The 21348-nt window shown below is 34.2% G+C and overlaps 1 protein-coding gene across 2 annotated transcripts; it reads right to left on the bottom strand.

Annotated features, from left to right (window-relative positions):
• Positions 1–1126: 1126 nt before the first annotated feature.
• On the bottom strand, positions 1127–21143 carry ZRANB2 (zinc finger, RAN-binding domain containing 2). 2 transcript variants are annotated; one of them, XM_008571830.1, is made up of 11 exons: positions 21006–21143; positions 18274–18326; positions 18077–18185; positions 16893–16975; positions 10255–10331; positions 9855–9989; positions 7923–8092; positions 6335–6421; positions 4218–4376; positions 3080–3154; positions 2418–2503 (listed from the first exon to the last, which is right to left on the bottom strand). In XM_008571830.1, the coding sequence occupies exons 1-10, from the start codon at positions 21059–21061 to the stop codon at positions 3121–3123; spliced, it is 963 nt and encodes a 320-aa protein (XP_008570052.1). In that variant the 5' UTR covers positions 21062–21143; the 3' UTR covers positions 2418–2503; positions 3080–3120. The 2 variants fall into 2 exon arrangements, with proteins under 2 accessions (XP_008570051.1, XP_008570052.1); XM_008571829.1 differs by lacking the exon at positions 3080–3154 and having other exon boundaries at positions 1127–2503.
• Between the last annotated feature and the right edge of the window lie 205 nt (positions 21144–21348).

Here is a 21348-nt window from a genome sequence, read left to right as displayed (position 1 = left end):
GTCAAATAATTTGAGAGAACTCATTAAAAAAAAAGTCACAATTAAAAATTCTGAATACCCAAGGTTGCAGTGATCATGATCATGGCTTTGGAAAAATTTTTACTTTTATTTTTAACTTTTTGCATTTTCCACAATTATTAAGGTATAATTGATGTACAATAAATTGCACATATGTATAGTGTAAAATTTGATGAATGTTGACATATGCATACACGTCAGTTAATCTTGCCTGAAGCAATTATTGCTGTGGTGTTCTGAGGGTGACTTTTCTATTCCCCTCGTTCTTTCTATATGGATTCATAGATATTTATTTTATCCCCTGGGTTATAATCTATTTTTTTTTCTTTTTATTGGTTTTGCATACTCACGGGGTACAAAGCTGACTGTCACTACTTGTGCCCAAGATGTCATGGCTAAGTCAATACTATCAGCATGCCCATTACCACAAATTGCGATTATTCCCCGTGTCTCCTACCCAATTAATCTCTGACCTCCTTCTCCCACCCCCACCCTGGAATGTTTCAAATCAAGCACTCATATATAGAATGTAAGTGAATACAAAGAGCTTAATAAGTAAACAATCAGAAGTAACAAACAAAATTGTAATTAGCTTAAAAATAAACATTAGATCAGAGCTTAAAAATCTCTAGTTTATTTCTAACAAACACCACTTGATGCTTGACTCACAGACTTTATTTACATTTGTCTACAGCATCATTTCCTTATGAAATGAACTAGTACAACTTAGTTAAACCAAATCAAATCATAATCATCTGAATTGTCTGTAAACAACTATTAGCTAAATTTATAACCTTATATTTGCTTAGTACAGCCAAAGTTCTAAATACAGAAAGCACAAGAATAAACCAATGGTAACATGTAGAATCTAGAAGATCATCTGGGCAATTTAGAAGGTAGACTTTCAAAAAGTCTGAGGCACAATTACAAGAGAGTAAAAGTTCTTGTGCAACCTACAATAACGTAGCAAAGAAAAATAAGACATAAAAACATGGGAAAGCTCACTGTAAAAATATTATCAAAATATTTCTACATAAGATACTTTGTTTTCATTTTTAGATCAGCTGAAGAGAAAAACACTTCAAAATAAAAAACAAATATAATTTTGTTTGGTCTATCTACTAAATACCTTAAAATGTTTCAATTTTTATTTAAATTGCAGCAGACAATGTAGGGGAATGGGGGAAGAAGAAAAACAATAAAAAGAAATCAATACCCCATAACAAAAAGTTCCCAAGCACAATTGTTGATTTCCTTTAATATACTTACCTTGCATTGTCATTGAAGATACTGTTAAAAGAAATCTCTTTATTTTTAAACCAGAAAACAAAATGGAGCTCAAGTGACCAGATTTTTAGAAATAAAACAAACTCTGAAAGCATTTTAAGCCATAAATTATTTCAAGTAAATAAGAAAAATAATGATTTTTTGCTTACATCATGCAGAAATAAGCATTCATTTGTTATTCAGAAGAAAATTTTATGCAGTGTTTACAATTAAACATCTCAAGGCAAATGTTCACTTAAATTCACATTTGTTGGCCTTTTACCAAAAGAGAAATATACTTCAAAAGCTTTCTTCAATTTGCTCATTAACTATGATTTAGCCTGTTCTACCCTATCATATTTAATAACTGGATTTTCAGGATATCACACAAAAATTCTTAAAACAGTAAGATAAACATTTTGAAATAAGATTTTTTTCTTATTAGGCAACCATATCAGTAGAGAAGAGATAAACAGACTTTCTTTCTTGTCCCAAATTATGTGTCAGAAAGAAAAATAACACTTTTTCCTTCTGCAATTCACAAGACTCTTTTGCATTGTTTGATGATGCAAAAAAGTATAAAGCTGGATAAAAGAGAGACAATAATTCTAAGGCACCCTTAGCACAAGAAATTTCAAAATAAAGCAGTTTCCAGGAGGCTGTTTTACAACTCAGTTTAGCTTTTTCTGGTAAGAATTATTTGACATAGATTAACAACATAAACAGGTTGACTTCTTTCCCCAGATTAACATGAACAGGTTGTTTCCAACGAGTTTACCAGAGTCTTGCCTCCATGCCCCCAATTCAGGCAAGTCTAGGTAGTTCTGTCTTAGCCAATACACAGAATATATTTGGAAATGAGAAAAACAAGAATTTAAATTAGGAAATAAAGTACTTTGTTAAAACTAAGATGGTTTCAAATGAAGCAAATGGTTGTAAATAACGAAGGACAAATTAAGCATTTGGGACATTATGGCTTAAAATGCTATTTAATTTCACAAATAAACACAGCTGTATTGTTTTGAAAAGCAATGAAAGGCATGCACCTCTACTAGCAGATTTAGCACTTCTGACCAAGTAAGACACCAACTTCTTAAAAAATATGCTTCATGCACTGTACTGAATTTTTTTTTTAAAGATGTAAATTTTAATACATTATTTCTTTTTTGAACTTGAACGGGAATCAGAATGGGACGATCCAGAAGATGACCTGTGGCGCCTGTAAGACATAAAGGAGAAAGCAGGCAATCTAGTAAGTTAGAGGTAGATTTCAGCATTCATTCTTAAGACTGAAAATACAAAAAAAAACCAAAACAAAAAAAAACACTAAACACCATGATGCTGGCAAAAGGATTAATTAAAAACTAAGATACAAACTTAACACACATAAAATTATTTGGTGTTTAGACTTTGGTTGTGAGCCCAGTAATGACATATATATAGTTTAAAATTCTCTACAATTTAAAAATATCTTCTCATTTCAAAATATAGCCACCTCTCAATTATTTAAGGTAGTGAAGGAAAGCCTTGCGAAAAATGTGTAAAAGTACAGATAATGTACAAAACAGGCATATAAACTTGGTAATAAAGTGTGACTAAAACAATCTCGTTGACACACCGTAGAAAGTGCAGTAACTCTATGTAAAACAGATACACAGCAAGGCTTCTGATAGTGTATAAGAAAATATATTCATAAATAATTAAGTTTTGGAAATCTAGGCCACATAAAATGATTGCACAATTAATTATAGGGCTATTATATTCATGCAGCTAGTATGAATAAGTCAATATCAACCTGGGTAAAGTAGTGGTGTTCCGTAGGGGTTGGCCCTGGGCTCAGGGTTGTTTAGTGTTTTCACCAATCACCTGGCTTATGGAATAGAGAACATGTTCATTAAGTTTAGATGACAACAAACTAGGGGGATTATATGTGGCTAAGATAAAAATTTGCAGAAGTGGTAAGAAAGCAACAGAATGCATTTCATTCAAGTACAGAGTAATTTTCTTACAAAGAAACAAATGCACAGAAGTTAAGACTAATTGTGTGTAATCTTAATATTTAAACTTCAAAATGTGAGGAAGCAAAACTAATCATTCTGTATAAGTAGGAATCATGAAGAAATCCTACCACTGAACCCAGCAATTATCAGACTTTACATAATCCTTATTTAAACAAACTAATTGGACATAGGAAATGTGCAATGATTACAAATGAAGCCATTAAAATGACTATATAATTAAACACTGAGAATCAAGGTTAATGAAATTGAGTAATTAGCCTCCTGCAGAAAAGGCTGGGAGATGACAATTGCACTCTTCAAATTGTAAAAAATGTTAATACAGATAAAGTAACCCAGTAAAGGTCTTTTTCAAAATAAATAAATAAAAACAATGGATTTGGACTACAGGATAAAAAAATGTATTATCTACAAGGAAAAATTTCCTTATAGATAAAGGGTATAAAACAATTTGCCGTGAAAATGCATTTACAGATATTTAAATGAGGGCAGATTCTTAATGATCTGCAAGTTAATTTTTTGTTAGATACTCTAGACTTCCTAAGATTTCTAATATTTAATTTAAAATAGCATAAATTAATATAATAATCAACCTGTAAATTACTTCAACATACAGCTTCTGAACTGTAATCTAAGAGACAGAAATAACCGAGAGTTGGCTATAATAGGTATATACGGAAATAAAGATTTAAGCAATAAAATGATCAGAGTGGTCTGATCCACAGTTTTTCTCAACAACCTGATCAAAGTAAAAAGGCTAAAACAAAGTAATGTTTTTTTGAAGTTCAAAGTTGAAAAGTAATTTAAAGTTGGAACAAAGGAGATAACAAAAAACTAACCCTTGAGTAAGGAAGTTTAGTTTATCTACTAAACACATTTAAGAACACCCATTCTTATTTCTACAGAAACCCAAACCTTTCGGGTGACCGTGATCTTGTTCGTCTTTTTTTGCGATCACCAGATGAAGAAGATCTAGAACGACTTCTCTTTCTGTTCCTCTCAGGAGAAGATGATGAACTCGAATAAGATCTTTTTCTTGGGGAAGAAGAGCCCCTGTGGGACCTGGAGCTGGATCTTCATTGATTGAGAAACAAATCAAACATTTCATTAAAAGAAGAAATGAGGAAAATTGTTTAGTTAACAGATAGTTCCAAAAATAAACAAACAGGATTTTTAACTATTAATATTTTATAAGAAGGAATACTTACTGCTTACTCAACAGAAGACTTCTGGATCAACCATGAAAACATTCTATTTAAATACAATTATTTTAATTTCATCTCTTTTAAAAATTCTAAGATAAGTATTCATCATTTGTTAATTAAAAACAAGCTTACTGTATTAAAAAAGAATTTTTTTTTGTTTAACTTAAGATTTTTCAATTTAAAATATACATAAATTGTAAAATCAAAAGGTAACTGCATTTGCACAACTTTATGTTTAGAAAATACATCCTTCCATTGGGGAGAAAATATATGTCTAATATACAACTTCCTGAGTAAATTAAACATAATAATTCCTTGTGGAATTATGCAAGTCATTAGTTAAGATGCTACAGAAAAACCAGGGATGTGGGTCAGGAATAAGAAAGAACAGCAACTGTATAAATTGCTAAATTTTGAAAGCAAAATAAAATGAGTAACTTTAAAACGTGGTTTATATTTACAATACCTATTTTTATGAAGGACCACTATTCATGAAGTATGAAGTGTTGACATTCACATGTTTCAGGAAGAAATGGAAAATATGCAAATGCTTTAATGCAATTTTTTTTTCTTCATTTATATATTTTTGTTGAAGGAATTTAGCTCAAACTTCCCAAAAAATTCACCTTTGGGCTTAAAATAACACCAGAAAGCCCAAAAGGAGAATTCTTTGGAAAGTTACAAGCAATGAAAAATGTTTTGAAAAAATATGAAGGCTGTTCTGTAAACCTTAACTACAGTAGTTATCAAAGGGAATAGCAGAACCTAAGGATCTTCACCTAAAAAGCACTAAAATAAAATGACTAAAATATTGATAATACATAAGAAACGCACTTGTTCTCTGTTTTGTACTGGCTCAATACAAGTGTCCGTATCATTCTTTTCTCCTTAATGTGGTTAAATTGCAGTTGCCCTCTAATGTTAGATTTGTCTTGAACAAGCCAGTAAATAAGGATTTCTTATCAAAAGAGGCAGTTTGCATTTCCACACAAGTGGAATTTAGTCATTTCCTTATTTATGTTAGATATCTTTAGTAGATCATCAATAAATTAACTGAAAAACAAAGTCAGCACATTTTAACTAAATACAGAAAAACTTTGCAAAGGAGCAAAAACTAGTGTTGCATTTACTTCTTTACAAATTATGTTTCCCTCTAAAGGTATGACTAAATGCAAACTGAGAGTTTACAACAATGCTTAGTTAAGACCACACACTACCTAAACTAACCAATCATACTTCTTGATTTAGTTTTAAGAGGGGTATCGGTTTTACAAATACTGTTTAAAATATTCTGCCTTACATTTGAGAGAAGTAAGATTAAGTACACAGCGCTCCCTAGAAACTTTATCTGATATAAATGGCAAAGTTGCTTCTGCGAATATTGAAACAATTGCCTTACAAAACAAAACCTGGTTTGAGGCAGGATTATTTTTCTTCCTCTTATTAATAGAGTAATCCTTTCATTTGCATATCTAATTTTATTTGAACTACTATTGCAAACATAATCTTAATATATTAGAGATCTGGTGATAAGACTTAGTTGGCTTCATCCTCTTACTTTATTACATTTTAGCACCCAAACAACAAAGCTTCCATAATGCAAAAGAGCCTTCTTAATTCAATCATGGGAATGTCTTGGCACATTGCTGGCAATGAAAACATTTCATGGTGAGAAAATTAAGCTGAGGCAAGTGCATTAGTTTTCTAATGCTAAAATAAAATTGACAAGTAGAAGCAAAATAAGGGGGCGGGGGGAAGCAGCAACATCTTCTGCAGCCTTTAAATATTTTTTCTCTCTGCTTTACAGAGAGATGCTACCTCATTCACCTTGATTTCGACCCACGAGATCTCGAACGTTCTCTGGAACTGGAACGAGATCTTGACTGCGAACTGGAAGAACTTCTTGAACGGGACCTGGAACAACATGGAAGGATTTTTTTTTCCAGGACCACTTAATTGAACTTTGTGATATGAACACTGAAAAAAAGATATTCATTAGAGTTCATTTTCACATAAAAAAGTAACTATATAAGATACATATTTTCAAAACAGTAATTTAAATTAAATAAACTTTTAATTTTGTTTTAATAACAAAACTTAAGGTTAACTAAAAGAAAAAAAAATCAACTATCACTTTCCAAGTTTGATTAAATTATTCTAAATTACTCAATTGTACATACACTGAGCATTTATTGGAAAGACACTGAATACTTTATGGTCCACAAATAATTAGAAGTCATCCAGGACTAACACATCCAAGAAGACAGTATACTGCAGTTTATATTTAACTTCTCTGAAATCGCTTTCTCTTATAAAGCCCTTATTTCCTCAGTTTATAGCTAGTATGAATATTTATTATATGTTTATGAGTGTATATATGACCACTGTGACTTTTCTATAAACTCAAAGCTTAGAGAATTAAAGAGAAAATATGTAATAATTCTGTCACTGTTAGGCAATTATATTATTGAAAAATACAGCATAAGGGGAGATACCGTCCATATGAATTCTTAACATTTCAAATGAAATAAAATTCATTAATCTAATTCACACATTTAATTTGTCCCTTAACCTGTAGAAAAAGATAATTACATTTTTATCTCAAAATTACTCTTTATAAAATCACATTTTTAAGCTTTCAGGCTTTATAGTACTCAATTAATGCATATCTAATTGTTAAGTACTCAGTTAACAATTAGATATGCATTAATTGAGTACTATAAAGCCTGAAAGTTCATGGCCCATGGTACCATTTAACTGTGAACAGGGTTTTTCAAGACAATATTGCTTACTTAAGGAATTGCTTTTTCTCACCTAAAGTATTATTAACTATAAAATCAGAGAATATATATTTAACATTACCAAACACAAGAATATTCAATTACAACACCAACTGGGTCTTCCATTAAATTTATTCCTAGACATCTCAAAATTATAAGTATTAAGTCAGTAAAAATATTATGGCTGAATCTGCTCCTTTATTCAGAATACTGATACCAAAGTAAATTATTAAAACATTTTATAACAAGCAATGGAGTAATTCCTAGAAAATTTGTGTAATAGCCTTTAACATCTTGGATGAAAATATAAATCTTCAGTTTACTTAAAAATTTCAAAATGTAAGGTATCTCCTCAGATAATTAAACGTCACTATACGTAATAATTGAGTTTTTAAGTCTACCTTAATAAAAGATATGCTAAAATAGACTAAGGTATTTTCTTAAGATTTTCCATTTTTTAAAATACTGAACAACAATTGTGTGGCACCAAGATATAAAAATCCTTTTAAAAGGTGAAGTGAATTAAATCTTCAAAATAAAGAAAGCTTGTTTAGTTAAGAAAAACAAAATTTATAAATAAAGAAGTTAGATACTGACATTTTGACTGGTGTTACCCTTGACCTGTGCCCGTTTACCTGGACCTAGACCTTGAACTTGAGGGGGAGGATGAGCGTGATGAAGATCGTGAATGTGAAGATCGAGACTTTGAGCGACTTCGTCTATTAGATTTCTTTTTATTACTATCTTCTTCTTCACTGGCATCAAGATTATATTTTGAAAGATCAGCATCATCTTCATCCTCATCCTAACAAAAATTCAATTACATTTAGATATTAATGTTACCTGCTAAGAATGGTAAATAGTTCTTTGTACTGGATAAATCCATACACATTCACCAATACCTCCAGGAAATTCATCCTCAATTCTTAAATTCATCTATTAAGTCCCTCATCTCAGCTAAACAAACTTGACAACTGTCTCAGATATTTTAGTCATTAACCTACAAGTCCCACTCATTTCCACTTTTTCTGTTATAATACATTACCAAATTAACTGTCAAGAATTTTCAATCCTTGACTCTACTCTCTTAGTCTCAATTTGGAACTTTGTTCCTTTACAGTCATGTGTCACATAAAGGCAAGTCAGACAACAAAGTATAGCATATTTGATGGCAGTCCCATAAGATTACAATGCAGCTGAAAAATTCCTATTGTTTAGAGACTGCTGCAGTTGCCCTAACATTGTAGTATGACATATTACTCATGTGTCTAAGACACTGGTGTAAACAAATTTACCGCAAAATATGCTGAGTGCCTAGCTTACTCAGAGTGATCCTCTCAAAGGTAGCTCAGACCTTTAAGATGGAAAGCCAAACATTTGACACACTAGGCCTGACCCCAAATGAATGGATTGTTGCCTACTTTAGAATTCTTGCATTTTAAAATAATTCCCGCCCATCCCTATGGCAAAATAATAGTAAATAACAGTTAGCTAACACTCAGTGAATGCTTGCTGAGTGCCAGGCACAATCCCTACCTATAATTTAATTTTCCTAACTCTCTGGAGGTGGTATTATTCTAATCCCCATTTAACAAGATGAGGAAAGTGAGGCACAGAGAGACAATTAGAGGGCCCACACTCATGGAACTAGTGGCCAATTGCATGATAGACAAACTCATTGTTGTTCTCTTTCATAATACACTTTTGCACAACAAAATTGACTAGCAACTCATATGCATACCTATCGTTAAGTAATGCATGACTGTATATTATAGTGACCACTTAGCTGGTCTCCCTAAATTTAGAAATCCATTCTGTCTCTCCAATATCTCAATATACTTACAGTGATCATACTGAATCACAGGTAAGATAAATATACCTCATTTGTCAGGTAAATATACCTCATTAAATCAAATCAGGCTTCAGATTGGCACAAATTGGCTCCATGTTTACTTCTTTAGTTGCATTTCAGGGCCTCTTATGCTCAGACTCCAAAGTACCCTTGATCTGGATCTACATAAAACTTACGCTTTGGTCCCACAGAAGAAACACCACCAGACCTGAAGTGGGTGTTGTCCCTCTCCATCACATTCTCCCCCAGCTCCTGCTCTAATCACACTAGTCTATACATAACTTTTTGAAAGTTGCTGGCTTATTTTATACTTAGGGAATCTGTATTTTCTGTTCTCTGTGCCTGAATGTGCTCTCATCCAAACTCTTATATCTGGCTCCTCATATCATTTAAGCCTCAGCTCAAATTTCACCTCCTCAGAAATTACTGACCCACTAAAACCAAAGTAGCTCTTTTAATTATGATGTGTCTTCATAAATTACTGTTATCTAAATTACCTTGTCCATGTATATCTTCCCTAAGAGAAGGGTGGTTCTAACTTGGTCACATTTGTATTTCCAGAACAAAATAGTGCTTGGCAGAGTGGAAACTTAAAACCTTTTGTGAGAATGAATGAATACACAGAACATATCTTTACCAAGGGTCCAAGGTTGTGAAAAGCATTTATGTTATGTCACAGTCCAAATAAGACAAATAGGACAAGGAAATCAATTACCTCATCTAACTTATATTTAGAAAGATCTTCATCCTCATCCTCTTCTTCTCCCTCTGATTCTTTATCTTCAACTTCCTTTAATATAGATGCAGGACCAACTGCCTTCCCTCTGTATTTTTTCTTTTTACGTCCAAACTAGAGAAAAACAGTTTCAAAATATTTCTGTCAGCTGAAAATGCATTAAAATTAATATATTTCCTAAATTAATAGATGTTTAAGAAATTATTTTTGTATATTTAATTCAGTTATGAATTCTCACAAAATAGTAAGTTGCTGTAATAGATTCAAATTGTACTTACAAAAATAGGGTACATTTAAAAATTTTCCTTTACATTTAAGATATCTTCTAACATATACTTTTCTAATTTGTACTCTACCTGCATACAAATATACAACTTACCTCATCATATTCACCATCAGATTCTTCTCTTTCTATATATTCAACATTTTCTCTTTCATTAAAACCACCACCATATCCTAAAAAGAGAGCATGAATTGTTATACAATGACAATTTATTTAAATAACAAAAACACCTCCAAGCAGAGAAAAACAATCTAATCAATGACAGTTGCCTATCCATCTAATAAATTACTAGTCTTTAGAAAAGCATATTAAAAACTAATACAGAGAAAAGTCTCAAAGTTAGGCACCTTAGTTGGAAAGTCATATGGCTATAATTGCAACGCTTCTCAATTTCAAAATTTCCTACATTAGGCAATTCATGAAATGTGCAGGTGGAAAACATCTCCTCAAATGCCCAAGTTTTAAAAGGACTTTATGATATAATCCTCCTGGGAGGAGTGGGCTGAAGAAGAACCAAGAATCAAACTCACTGTTTACCAGTTGCATATTGTCTAAAATCTTCTGATACATTGAAATTTTGCTGGCCAAATGTAGTGGGCCACTAACTAGAGTTTGGAAAATTCCTTATTATATAGGCAACTATATAAAGACACAATAAAGGTCTTGGTTTAACAGGTTTTAATGCAATCATTTTTTAACATATAGTTAAAAGTCACTCAGGTTCTTAAAAGTAGCCAGTAAACTTTCAAATTAGAAATAGTCTATTGATTAGGGAATCCTTATTGTCTAATGTCACAACTAATGTTTACAATTCCACCAGCAGGTCTTTTTTTTTTTTGTCTTTTGTCTTTTTCCGTGTCCGGCAACGGATCGCAACCCTCAGTGTTGCCCCCGTACCGGACCGGGGACCGGCAACGGGATTGCAACCCTCGGTGTTGCTCCCGCACCTCGCTCAGCCAGTGAGCGGGAACCGGTCTGTATGTGGGATCCGAACCCTCGGGCGGGAGCGCCGCCGCGCTTCCCAAGCGGCGCACTATCCAGTGCGCCACCGGGCCGGTGGCATAAGCTTCAAAGAGAGATTGGAGTAAGAAAGAAAGTGATCTAGTTTTAGAAAAAGATGAGAGATTTTGAATAAGTCTCTCATCGAAAAATTAAAAGTACGTGGCCATGAGTAACACAATCTAACTGGTCACAAGCTCCAGTACAGAAGGCCAGCGATTTCCAGATTTAAGGAGTTCATGAATCAGCAAAAAGTTAAATAGATTTATGAACAAAAAAGTCTTTAAAAAATCAGGACCTGTGACTTTAAATTTGCCAACCTTGGGCATTAAAAAAAAGTCACATTTTCAAATTTCACTTTCTGAAAAAAACACATTATTATAACATACTTTCTTTTCTTCATTATACTTTACACCAGTGAAAGCTTCAAAATACTTAGAAGTAGGTGAATAATAAAATTTAAAAATCCATGAGATACAGATAGAAAAAAATTTACATAGGAAAAAGAAAAAGCAAATGAAACAAATCTGATGCAACACCATGACTGCCTTTAGGTCAGAAAAGTGTTAAACTGTACTATTTATAGTTCATAAAAAGAGGTGATGTGAAAGCATGTAAAAATATTTTTTAAATCCTATTTAAAATCAAGATTTAAGCTTTTAGTAAAGTTCTTTGTTCACATTTAGTAATATACAACTAAAAAGTAGTATGGCAAAAATGGAGAGACCTAAAGAATAAATTATAGTATGATTAGAAAGTAAACTGTAACTCATATAGGTACTTTTGCAAAAGTATCTAAGTAAAATTACTTAAAAACAAGTCTCACAGCAAATACAAAGCTATTTTCACATTCTCTCATACAGGCCACAGAAAAAGAAACTAAATAGTCTGTGGACGACAAAGATTAAGTTATGTTATATGAATCCACACAACAAATCCAATTCGTGAATTCTTTCCTTATACATGGGAGATACAGTAGTTCTTTACCATGAAAAAACTTGAGTATACCATTTCCACTGAATACAGGTTAGTTACAGGAATCACTGGGATGGTCTGTATGTTTCCTTATTCTATTGGTTTTCCTTCATTCTATTGCTCTGTAGGTATTACTGTAAAAATTGGTTTTCTTGCTTCTACTCTTGCCATCCCTGCAATTTTTTCTCCACAAACCAGAAAGAACAGTGTTTAAAGAAAATTAGATTATGTCTCTTCTCTGTTAAAAATACTTCACATACTTCCCACCACGTTAAGAACAAGATATAAACTCCTTACCATGACTTACATGGTCTTTGCCATGTTAAGTGTTTTCTGGAGCTAACTAGGAGGTCCTCCAATACGCTAAATTCTTTCAAGTCTCACGGACTTCACAAAAGTGGTTTCATCTTGCTTGGAATGATCTTTTCTCATTTGTAACTTGCGTAACTCATCTTTCACTACTTAGCTTAAATCTAGCTTTCTCAAAGAGGACTTGATTAATCTTTGGCTCAACCTATCTATTTTGCTCACCCAGGTACTCCCAGCAGAGTGGCCTATAAATATTTCTTCAATGAAATAAACATAGAAAACAAACAATTCTGGTACCATTTAAAGAATTTGTTTCTTTAGAAGGCTTTAAAATCCCAGAGTTTAGATAAAATAAGCAACCAAGAATCTCTATAGTTTTTTTAGTAAAAGTCTAAAAAGAAAAATATTTTTGAATTTGTCTTACTGTAAAATGTAAAAAGTTGAGCAAAGGCCAGTAAATAATCAAACACAGGTTTAAAAAGAGTTTAGATTAGGGTTGTGACAATGAAAATGAAGAGAGAAGAAAGTATGAATATAACATGTACTTCAAAGGAAGAACTAAGAAACTAACGTAAAAATAGGCCAGTAAATAATCAAACACAGGTTTAAAAAGAGTTTAGATTAGGGTTGTGACAATGAAAATGGAGAAGAAAGTATGAATATAACATGTACTTCAAAGGAAGAACTAAGAAACTAACGTAAAAATTCTTTGATTCTACACTCTGAACAATTAATTCAACTCCTGAGAACTTATTCTAAGGAAATAATCCAAAAGAATAAAAGTCACAATGTACTAAGATTATATCAATGCAGTAACCCTTAATAGTTTAAAAAAAGAAAAAAGAAAAAGAAAAAGCACCATAAAAAGAAATAACCCTAAATCCAAAACAGGAGAATGGCTAAGTAAATTACTGTACAACAATTTTATGGCATTATGCAGTAGTAGTCAGCAACCTTTAAGAGGTAATATGTCAAGTCTTCTTTTATTGCCATCCTGTCCCATGCTTAGAAAATGCTCCTGGGAACCTTGGACTGCTTTATTACAAACAGCCAAGAAAAACTGGAGAGGAACAGAGTAAGTTACTCCTTCAACTGTTACCAGCAAAGACAATACCTGTAGCCAGAGAAGTGGAAAAGGTTCAAGACACCAGAATGATGGAAAGAAAATAATGGATAAAAGAAAGTGAGAAAGTATCAAACATAACCTTTCCTGACTTCAGATTGTTAGACGATAGCTCTTGCAATAGTGAAACTAGTTAATAATGAAGGAGTCACGAAATAAGTTAAGGACAATGTGAAAACAGAAAAAGCCTTTTAGGCTACAATTTTTAAAACTGTTAAAGATTTTGGACTTGATTCTAAAAGCAATCAAAAGGGTTTTAAACAAAAGTTTTTAGTTTGGAGGAAAAAAATAAAGCAAAACAAAAAACCTCTGGCTGTGACTCGGCAGAGGGACTATGAAGAGACCAGCTAAGTGGCTACTTTTCTCCATGATAAGACATAATGGTATCTTTGTCTAAGGTGGTGATGGGAAAGACTTTTTTGGGATGTATGGGAGAGATGCAGAAGGAGCTGTCTAGGATAAGAAGGACATCTCAGTCTCTGGCTTATGTAACACGTGTATAGTGGATGGTACTGATCATGAGAAAGAGATCACTGGAAGTGGGCCAGATCCAGGGAGGGAAATCACAAATTCACTTGGGATATGATGAATTTGACATTTGCATGGCAATGTTTAAGAGGCAGCTGGATATATGAGTCAAAGAAATAGTTTGAGCTGGGGAAACAGAATTGGGTATCATGGTGTGCAGATAGTTACTTTAACTTTGGGTTTAGAAGAAAAAACCTAGAAAATAGAGGAAAGAAAGAGGGCCCAGGGACTGGACCTTGAGGAATCTCAACAGTAAGTGAGCAGGTAGAAGGTAAGAGGATGAACCTACAAAGTAGACAGAATAAACAACCAGAGATACAGGAGGATTTACAGCTTAGAGAGGTGAGGGAAGAAAAAAGATGACAACCCTTGTTGAAAGGTCTTAATTTATCTAATTAGTACAAGGCAAAATCACTACCTGAGTAAAAAAGGGATTTGAGGACTGAAAAAAAACCCATCTATTGGGCCGGCCCGGTGGCGCACTGCTACAGTGTGCTGCTTGGGAGCGTGGTGACGCTCCCGTCGAGGGTTCGGATCCCACATACNAAAGTCTAAAAAGAAAAATATTTTTGAATTTGTCTTACTGTAAAATGTAAAAAGTTGAGCAAGGGCCAGTAAATAATCAAACACAGGTTTAAAAAGAGTTTAGATTAGGGTTGTGACAATGAAAATGAAGAGAGAAGAAAGTATGAATATAACATGTACTTCAAAGGAAGAACTAAGAAACTAACGTAAAAATTCTTTGATTCTACACTCTGAACAATTAATTCAACTCCTGAGAACTTATTCTAAGGAAATAATCCAAAAGAATAAAAGTCACAATGTACTAAGATTATATCAATGCAGTAACCCTTAATAGTTTAAAAAAAGAAAAAAGAAAAAGAAAAAGCACCATAAAAAGAAATAACCCTAAATCCAAAACAGGAGAATGGCTAAGTAAATTACTGTACAACAATTTTATGGCATTATGCAGTAGTAGTCAGCAACCTTTAAGAGGTAATATGTCAAGTCTTCTTTTATTGCCATCCTGTCCCATGCTTAGAAAATGCTCCTGGGAACCTTGGACTGCTTTATTACAAACAGCCAAGAAAAACTGGAGAGGAACAGAGTAAGTTACTCCTTCAACTGTTACCAGCAAAGACAATACCTGTAGCCAGAGAAGTGGAAAAGGTTCAAGACACCAGAATGATGGAAAGAAAATAATGGATAAAAGAAAGTGAGAAAGTATCAAACATAACCTTTCCTGACTTCAGATTGTTAGACGATAGCTCTTGCAATAGTGAAACTAGTTAATAATGAAGGAGTCACGAAATAAGTTAAGGACAATGTGAAAACAGAAAAAGCCTTTTAGGCTACAATTTTTAAAACTGTTAAAGATTTTGGACTTGATTCTAAAAGCAATCAAAAGGGTTTTAAACAAAAGTTTTTAGTTTGGAGGAAAAAAATAAAGCAAAACAAAAAACCTCTGGCTGTGACTCGGCAGAGGGACTATGAAGAGACCAGCTAAGTGGCTACTTTTCTCCATGATAAGACATAATGGTATCTTTGTCTAAGGTGGTGATGGGAAAGACTTTTTTGGGATGTATGGGAGAGATGCAGAAGGAGCTGTCTAGGATAAGAAGGACATCTCAGTCTCTGGCTTATGTAACACGTGTATAGTGGATGGTACTGATCATGAGAAAGAGATCACTGGAAGTGGGCCAGATCCAGGGAGGGAAATCACAAATTCACTTGGGATATGATGAATTTGACATTTGCATGGCAATGTTTAAGAGGCAGCTGGATATATGAGTCAAAGAAATAGTTTGAGCTGGGGAAACAGAATTGGGTATCATGGTGTGCAGATAGTTACTTTAACTTTGGGTTTAGAAGAAAAAACCTAGAAAATAGAGGAAAGAAAGAGGGCCCAGGGACTGGACCTTGAGGAATCTCAACAGTAAGTGAGCAGGTAGAAGGTAAGAGGATGAACCTACAAAGTAGACAGAATAAACAACCAGAGATACAGGAGGATTTACAGCTTAGAGAGGTGAGGGAAGAAAAAAGATGACAACCCTTGTTGAAAGGTCTTAATTTATCTAATTAGTACAAGGCAAAATCACTACCTGAGTAAAAAAGGGATTTGAGGACTGAAAAAAAACCCATCTATTGGGCCGGCCCGGTGGCGCACTGCTACAGTGTGCTGCTTGGGAGCGTGGTGGCGCTCCCGTCGAGGGTTCGGATCCCACATACAGACCGCTTCCTGCTCACTGGCTGAGCGAGGTGTGGGAGCAACACCGAGGGTTGCAATCCCGTTGCTGGTCCCGGTCCGGTACGGGCACGACACTAAGGGTGGCAATCCGTTGCCGGACACGAAAAAAGACAAAAAGGAAAAAAAAAAACAAAAAAAAACCCCCCATCTATTTATCTATCTCTACTTAGAATGCTAGGTTACAATGTTCTCACAGGTGAGAATATAAATTTTTTGAAAAGAGGGTTGGAATAAAAGTAGAATTTCTGGTGCAGTTTGGAAGGCCTAGGTCCAAAACATTCATCAGTGGGTCTCTGATCTCCAGAAATCAAATACACAGTGAAGGTGGTCTAACGCTGTACTTTATAAATTGTAAAATTTTGAAACGAGACTTTTTTGGTTTTTTGGGGAGGTGGAGGGAGAAATCCCAGTAAAAACTGTTAAGAGCAGAATAGACAGAATTCTTGATTATAACTCTGTTCTTATGAGTATGGTGATATAACTATCAATTGAATTGTGAATTCAATTTTTAGTTCTTTTAAAATCACTTATTAAAATGTGGTTGTATCATACCTGTTCTTTCTTCTAATTTAGCATACTTTGGAGTATTACACATGTTACACTCTGATCTTCTGGCCCAATTCACATTACTGCAACTTTAGAAGTGAAAAATATCAAATTAGTAGGACATAACACAATACTAAAAAAATACTAAATTTTTAGGTATTCTAGAATGTTAAAATAAAAACTAGGAGAGATCACAATCATAAAGCAATGTTTATTAAGGGGTATTAGAAACAAACGAAAATGTACTCTGGTCTGAAGAGAGAATGTGGGTTCCAACTCCAGACTGAACTGTTGAAGAAGAGAAGCAAAACATATACAAATGGAGAGTCCCTTTGTAATTTAATGAGAAATAAGTGACAAATTAAAACTATACAGTCTGATTGCTTAGAAAGAAAACCATTACTTTTTAGGTTCCACTAAATCTCTCAGTCTCCCAATTTACCTCAAAGAAAAATAAGGTTATACCCTCCAAATAATTTTTTTTTTTTTTCAAAGTCAGCTCAAACACTGAGTTCCACAACATACCAAATATAGTGACTTAATCTGCTACTGGAAAATTTTCCAATACAAATTTTATTATCTACAATAATAGGATCAGAAATTTATGTGGGACCCTTTTCTGATTTAATCCTCTTTCACATATATAGGAATCGTCTACATAGAGGAAAAGATGGAAGTTGGAAAATCAATACAAAATTAAATCTACACTTGAAAATTAAAAATATTAAGAAACCTACCTAATTAGAAATAATTATTTCTAGCATGTACCTTATGACTCTAAAATTACTTTGTAAACAGGCAAAATAAATTTTGTGGTGTATTTCATATTAATGGTAGAGACTAAACATTTTTGAGATTTTTCAATAATAGAAAGAAACAGGCCTTAATACTTTTAAATACATCTCCCCACTCCTTCGGATATTAGATTACCTTAAGCATTTGTTCACTGGATAAACAATCCATCACAGTAACAAATATTACCATTAAAAAATGCAAAAAAAAAAAGAATTTGAAATTTCTTTACAGTATACTTAAATATGAGATACATGCTGAATAACAATCAAGAGATCTTTGATTTAAAAAGTTACTCTGGCTTGTCAATGTGACTAATAAGAACTGACAATAGTAACAAGTAGTAGCTGGATAGATTACTACAGAAGGAAGAGTGGACAATAATTTGAAATACATACGTTTTACACTGCCAGTCATTTGCACTGAATAGACCTCGGCTCTTTTCTGCAAGTGTCTTTCCTATTTCAGTGCCACCAGCTTTCATCATCTTGGCCTCAGTTGTTTTCTCTGAAAACAGAAAAATAATGCAATATGAATCTGGGAAAACAAAAGTTACCTGTATACACAGTATTAATAAAATCTTCCTAATACTTACCCCGACCACATCGATTACAGCTGGTTCTTCTAGCAAAGTTTACATTTCCACATCTGAAAATAAAATAAAACATTTAGAAAAATATCTTTCAAATCTGTAAAATTTTCAAATTTTAATGTGTCCTCACCACATACCTGGAGTCTAGATTCATCTCAGTCATGTTAACATCAACATTAACTACAAAAAACTCCACAATTTAGTGAATAAAAAAGTTTTGAAAACTTAGTGGAAAAAGATAATAGATTTGGAGTCACAAATTCAGGATAAGAAATTCCAATCTTCCATTTACTAGTTAAGCTATCCTGGTTAACTCACTCAGAATCTCTTTGCCTCGGTGTCCTAATATTGGCACATACAATCAATTATACTGAAATCCCTCTACAAAGTTGAAGTGAGACTGGACTCCAGTTCAATAATTACTGACAAGACACCAGGGAGCTTAAAAACAAAAACTACACTCCAAAATAACTCTCAGTACAGAAAATAGTAAGACATATAATGGGCCGAGCCCATGGCGCACTCAGGAGAGTGCAGCGCTGGGAGCGCAGCAGTGCTCCTGCCGTGGGTTCGGATCCTATATAGGGATGACTGGTGCGCTCACTGGCTGAGCGCGGTGCGGCCGGCCGGTCTCAAAAAGAACCAAAAAAAAAAAAGACATATACATAAATATGGTAAATATTATAAGAAATACAATATCCTAGGGTAGACCATACAGAGAAAATTGATAAATCAGGGAGAGCTTGATGGATCTTGTTGCGCTCACTGGCTGAGCGCAGTGCGGCCGGCCGGTCTCAAAAAGAACCAAAAAAAAAAAGACATATACATAAATATGGTAAATATTATAAGAAATACAATATCCTAGGGTAGACCATACAGAGAAAATTGATAAATCAGGGAGAGCTTGATGGATCTTGATAAAACACTCTTTTTACAGGTACGAAGTGAGATGGTAAGTAAAGAAGGAAGATGGGTTGCACTGACTAAAATATAAATAGGTTCAATAATTATAAGGAAACTGAATTTTATGGGGTATTTACTAATCCTCTGAGACTAGATGAAAAAAATGACACAACAATCACAAGCAACAATCTGAACATATGGAACAATACAGCATCGCTTTATGTTTATACTCAAAAACCTTAAAACTAAAAAATTATCAATTTACTCACGTGACCTTAGCAGTGCATGTACATATTGGTAAAAGCATGCAATGCTTAAATTTTAAAAAGCTGATTTTTAAGGTGTTATATTAGAATAAAATAAAGATGTGAAATATGAGATGACACTAAAATGAAACACTCCAAATAGTTTTTTGGTTATATTTCCCTCTCTAAAAACTTCCCTATGACTCCAGTAAGCACTGAAAATATGTTCTAAAAATGTTTCCTGGGTTTGTATATATTGCATAAGTAACAGCCTATTCATATATTTGAAAATAAGTTGAAACGCAGTCTCTTAAGAGTCCTACCTCAAATGTTTGGGTGTCTTATCATTAACGACACACTAAAGCACATTATTCTACAGATGAGCAATTACACAAAAATCAGAAGTTGTTCTACATCTTTTGAATGTTTTCAATAATGTCTTACCACTCAGAGCAATGCTATTCATAACACATAACTCTTGCTCTATTCAACATAATGGTTAGACTTGAGTTCCTTTAGGTCATCTTAACATTAATCTACCAAAAGTTACTAATTAGTATTTGCCACATTTCATTGCTCTACACACACAAACAGTCCATGTTATTTCATATATTTATTATAAGTGAGCAATTCTATCCCTATTTTTTTTTTTTTAGCAAAGTTAAATAATCTACTTATCTAGTTTGTAAGTAAAAGAACTGGAACTAGACCTAAGTTCCAAAGATTTTGTTCTTTACTACCATGAACATGGGGCTAACTGGGACAAGAAATAAGGGTTTTTATTTGACATGAGTTGTGCATTAAAATTTCCATATATTTCCAAATAGGTATACTACTTGTGCACCCTTCGGTAAGATCTGACTAACAATTTACTGGAGCACATTGACGTTAGCCACAATATCAAAAAGCAGAGCCACCAATACACGTGCTTCTCTACTGCTGGCATCCTCAAGACTGAGCAGGCAAAAACACTGGCCTCTTGCCTTTCGGCCTAAGGAGGCGAAAAGCTCAATTCCTGTGAAGAAACTAAGGGTCAGTGAAAAAAAAAAAAGTCTGAATTTCCTAAACCAAAGAGGGGTAGGATTTGGGAAAAATAAATAATATGGAGGAAAAGTTAGATTAAAAATCCACAACAAAACGAGGTGAACTCCAAGAAGCAAATGGACGAGGGCAAGAAAACAACCCTTTCCGTGAACAAGAATAAAGTTCTGTAGGGAAAAGTCACGTGGGGCAGATCCAACACCAAGCTGGGCCGGCGCGGAAGATCTCCTATCGCTGAAACCTGGCCTGGGCGGGGTGAGGGGTGGGGGCAAAAGGGCAGGCCACCGCGCACTCCCAAAAAAGAGAGACTACTTGGAGAGATAATGTGGAGGAAACGCTGGCGACATATCCAAAACAAAGGCTCTCCGAAAGACGTCTCTCCTGAAGAAGACTGGGAGCCTCCTTCCCGCCCGGGAGCCTGCGGTTCGCCGCCTCAACCTGGCTTGAGGCACGAGAGGAGATCGTAAAAACGGAAAATGCCGAACCGACCTGAGAAAGACTCCATCGATAAAACCTGCCCCAATTTGGGACCCCTCATGAACTCACTTTTTATCAGGACAAATCCAGTCTCCGTCACTGACTCGGAAATTCTTGGTCGACATGTTGGACGACACCACCACAGCCACCCGCAGCGACGTCTTCACAGGAGGAAGCGAGCCGGGGACTTTCGGCACCTCGGGGCTGTCCCCACACCGCCTGACTCCCGCCCACTACTGCTTCAGGATTTGATAATGAGGTCAGAAGGCAGGGGTTGAGTTTGAACGTTACTATCCAGACTAAGATGCCTGTGCGATTGTTTTTTGACCGAAAAAGTGATAATGCAAATATCTTTGTTATGGCTAAACTAACAGGCGCCGAAGGGACAGCCCAGGCAGGAGGCCTTCGTGGC

Source organism: Galeopterus variegatus, unplaced genomic scaffold (genome assembly GCF_000696425.1).
Source record: "Galeopterus variegatus unplaced genomic scaffold, G_variegatus-3.0.2 Scaffold726, whole genome shotgun sequence".
In the NCBI taxonomy this organism is placed as follows: domain Eukaryota; kingdom Metazoa; phylum Chordata; class Mammalia; order Dermoptera; family Cynocephalidae; genus Galeopterus; species Galeopterus variegatus.
This window is presented reverse-complemented; position numbering and strand designations above follow the sequence as displayed.